Source organism: Lupinus angustifolius, unplaced genomic scaffold (assembly GCF_001865875.1).
Source record: "Lupinus angustifolius cultivar Tanjil unplaced genomic scaffold, LupAngTanjil_v1.0 Scaffold_16_127, whole genome shotgun sequence".
Lineage (NCBI taxonomy): Eukaryota > Viridiplantae > Streptophyta > Magnoliopsida > Fabales > Fabaceae > Lupinus > Lupinus angustifolius.
In genome coordinates, this window is record NW_017718974.1 from 1295 (window position 1) to 4979 (window position 3685).

At 32.0% G+C, this 3685-nt stretch overlaps 1 protein-coding gene across 1 annotated transcript; it reads right to left on the bottom strand.

The window, feature by feature from the left end:
* Positions 1–620: 620 nt before the first annotated feature.
* Positions 621–2901, bottom strand: LOC109338016 (7-deoxyloganetin glucosyltransferase-like). The gene is made up of 2 exons (XM_019575143.1): positions 2304–2901; positions 621–1595 (listed from the first exon to the last, which is right to left on the bottom strand). The coding sequence occupies exons 1-2, from the start codon at positions 2812–2814 to the stop codon at positions 631–633; spliced, it is 1476 nt and encodes a 491-aa protein (XP_019430688.1). The 5' UTR covers positions 2815–2901; the 3' UTR covers positions 621–630.
* Between the last annotated feature and the right edge of the window lie 784 nt (positions 2902–3685).

The following is a 3685-nucleotide window of genomic DNA, read 5'->3' on the forward strand; positions in this document are numbered from 1 at the left end:
CTAATTTTTCTCTCTCCCTAGAGATGTATTTTGGTGGCTAGGGTTGCACACAACTCTTATGAAACCTAGGCTGATAAGTTGTACAATTGTGCGTGACACAACTATGTGTACAACCACTTTTGCACACTAGCTTGTAAACATTTTATATGATCGTGTCTAATAATCATCTTTTTTTAGTAAATAAAAGAATAAAAATGTTATTAAATATTTTTTTTTGTTTTTATAACATTTCTATGTCATGTGCAATTGTGTCTTTTTACTTAGCTTGCACACTTGATTTGTGATATCTCTAATTAATCTTTTCTTAAAGTGCTGATGGTAATATTAAAATCTTATTTTAATATCCCACCAAAAGAGTGATATCTAGTAACGTAACACACTGCAAGAGAAACAACTATTATCAACAGAGAATTGCCTTAGAAATGTGTTACTTTTCTGACAGAGAAATACCTTAGATAAGGTAACACAACTTTTATTAGAAGACTAGTTTAACATTTTACTCTTACAAATGTAAGTATTTTATTCTTAGAAATAAAATTTTTTATTCTAATATAAGGTTGCATATATTTACTATTCTCATACCCATTAAGTAGGAACCCTCTTACATCAAAATTCATCGAAATTAAAAGCCTAGACTTGGCTATCTGATGAAGAATTATAAGCAGCATGGTAATGAAGAGCCTCATTTATCAATCTATAGAAATTATTGTAAGATGAGCCTCCTATATCACTAGCTTCTATTGCTTTCTTTTTCCACTCCAAACACTTTTCTCTTATTTTTTTCCCTCTTTCTCCTTTTACCATATCCTTAACAAGTTTTGTTACTTGCTCTCTTTTCACATCTTCATTAATATCCACACCTATTCCCCATGTTTTGGTTATATACCTACAATTTGTTTGTTGCTCAGCAAAAAAAGGCCAACCAATCATAGGAACCCCTTCACTTATACCTTCAATTGTTGAATTCCAACCACAATGAGTTAGAAATACTCCAATTGATGGATGAGCTAGTACTTGTTCTTGAATACACCAACTTGTTATATATCCTCTATCCTTAACCTCATCTAAAAACTCTTGTGCCAAACCTATAGATTCTTCATTTTTCACCAAATCTGGCCTCAGTATCCATAAAAATGGTAGGTTACTATTTGCTAGTCCCCATGCAAATTCATTTAAGTGATCCTTAGTCATCACAGTTATACTTCCATAGTTAACATATATGACTGAAGAAGGTTCCCATTGGTCTAGCCATTGCATGCATTTTGGGTCATTTTTCCAAAAACTTGACCCATTTGATTTGAAGCTTTTATTAGGGAAATGCTTACCAAGTAAGTGAAGTGGGCCTATGGGATATATGTTTGGGTTTTTGCTCATTAGGACTTGAAGGACTTCACTATCCAATTCTTGGAATGTGTTGATGATGATTGAAGAAGATTTCAAGCAATTTTGTGCCTCGGAACCCAAGAAATTAAACATTATATCATCTAGATTGGTGACTCTAATAAAGCTTGGAAGGTCTTTGAGTCTGATATCTTTCATTCCTGAGATCCAATCTAGACTTGTATCCAATGTGCCATCAGTGGAAAAGTTTTCATCTGAAAATTTGGTCATAGTAAATTAAATCAGTGCTCACTGATTTCTGTCCACTATGTTAAAGAAAACCACCACATACACGTTATTTAAGTTTTTAGGTATGTTACATGTACAATTAAACTTCTACAATTTTGTCACAACTTCTTTAATTAGAAAAGAAATGAGACCCAAAACATTCGGTTTCTTAATTTTTTTACTTCTTTATTACCCAAAAAAGTTGGCCACACAATTGTGAAAATGTTGTTGTCAACCATATATATAATTCAACACATTTCCACACAAATCTAGGTAGTTAGTAGCAATAGGTAGCTTTGGTGTATGGTATCACAAATCTAAACTCACACCATACCTCAAAGTTATCATGTCCCTTGTAACTATGTGATATCAACCTCTTATTTATAGTGATGGATTAATTCAAGTGAGAATAGTCTTTATATAAAAACTTTGAAATTGTGAGAATAATTGTTAGATAAAAATTATGAGAATAATAAAGTTGAGCTCTACAACCAATCATAAATGATTATAATTAAAAGCTAGTTATTGGTTATACAATTACTTAAAAAAGTTATGTATAAATATTTTTTAATCTTGATTATTCAATAAAACCCAAACATTCATATTAAACTGTTTTCATTTCTAAGTAGATTTAATATATATGTTTGAGAATATGATATATTTCAAATTTGCATATCATTTATTTTTTGAGGTACCTTTGAATGGAAGAAAGCCCCTCCTAACAAGTTCATGAAATTGCAAATACCCCACAAAGCCACACGCTGAAGCTGTCCAAAGCTGAAGATCTGGTATACCAAATTCCCTTGCCACTTTTCCAGCAAAACCCATCGTCCCATCAGCAATTATATAACTAACTGAAGGAACTTCATCTGAAGAATTCAGCTTCTTTACAAGCTCTTTGAATGGTTCATAACAATGTTTCTTAGTTGCATCACACAAAATTGGAACATCTTGTGTTGCATCAATATCTGAGTGTAATAAACCATCAGGTATGGTCTCAAATTGAAAATCTGGCAAACCCTTCACATAATCTTGTCCAAGAGACTTAACCAAACGCCTATGGTTGAACTCAGTGTTCACAAATGTTATGTGGAAACCATTGTAATGAAGGAGTTTGGATAATTGCATGAAGGGGTTTACATGACCCTGTGCTGGGAATGGCACACATACAATATGAGGCTTTTGGGTATTATCATGCAACTCCATTTATGTCTTTTTCTTTGATAATGGATGGTTTTTTTAAAGATAACAAAGTAGAATGTTTGAGAGGATGAAGGAGTGTTAAATGGAAGTGCCTTAACTTTTCTCCACTTTTATAACTTGAAGGAGTAAGGATTATCTTGGGTAATAGAGAAGATAATGTTTCAAAAAAAAAAAAATATTATTTATTATTACATATTGATCCTTTAACTACAATAAAATATAACTTTACTTTTTATTAATGGAAAAGATATTTATTCAACTTTACGAGGTTTAATTATTGAACCTTCATAAAAGATTCATCACTTGTTGAAATTTGCTAACATTTCATGATATTTTATATAGGACAATGGTGTCCATGCAATATTTAGTGATAGGAATGTGTTTGACCTGTAGTAGGTATCTGGTTTATCGCGTTAGGTATCAGTACTATAGCTTTCAATTTAAATGGTTTTAATTTCAATTAATCCGTAGTTGATTGTCAAGGTCGTGTAATTAATACTTAGACTGATATTATTAGCTGAGCTAACCTTGGTATGGAAGTTATACATGAACGTAATGCTCATAACTTCCCTTTAGACCTAGCTGCGGCCGAGGCTCCATCTATAAATGAATAATCTTTTGGTCTTAAAGTACACGAGCTTTTGAGAGTAGAGTATACGAACTTTTGAGAGTAAAGTATACGAGCTTTTGAGAGTAAAGTATACGAGCTTTTGATATTGCTCCTTTACTCTCAATTTTAAAATGTGTATGCAAAGGATAAATAAGTGCTATAAGGTCCCATTGAGGTCGAGAGTTCAATTTTTGAGAGCGATATTTGTATAAGAGGTAACCATGAATCCTGAAAAAGATTAGTTCCTTACCCACAAAAATTAGA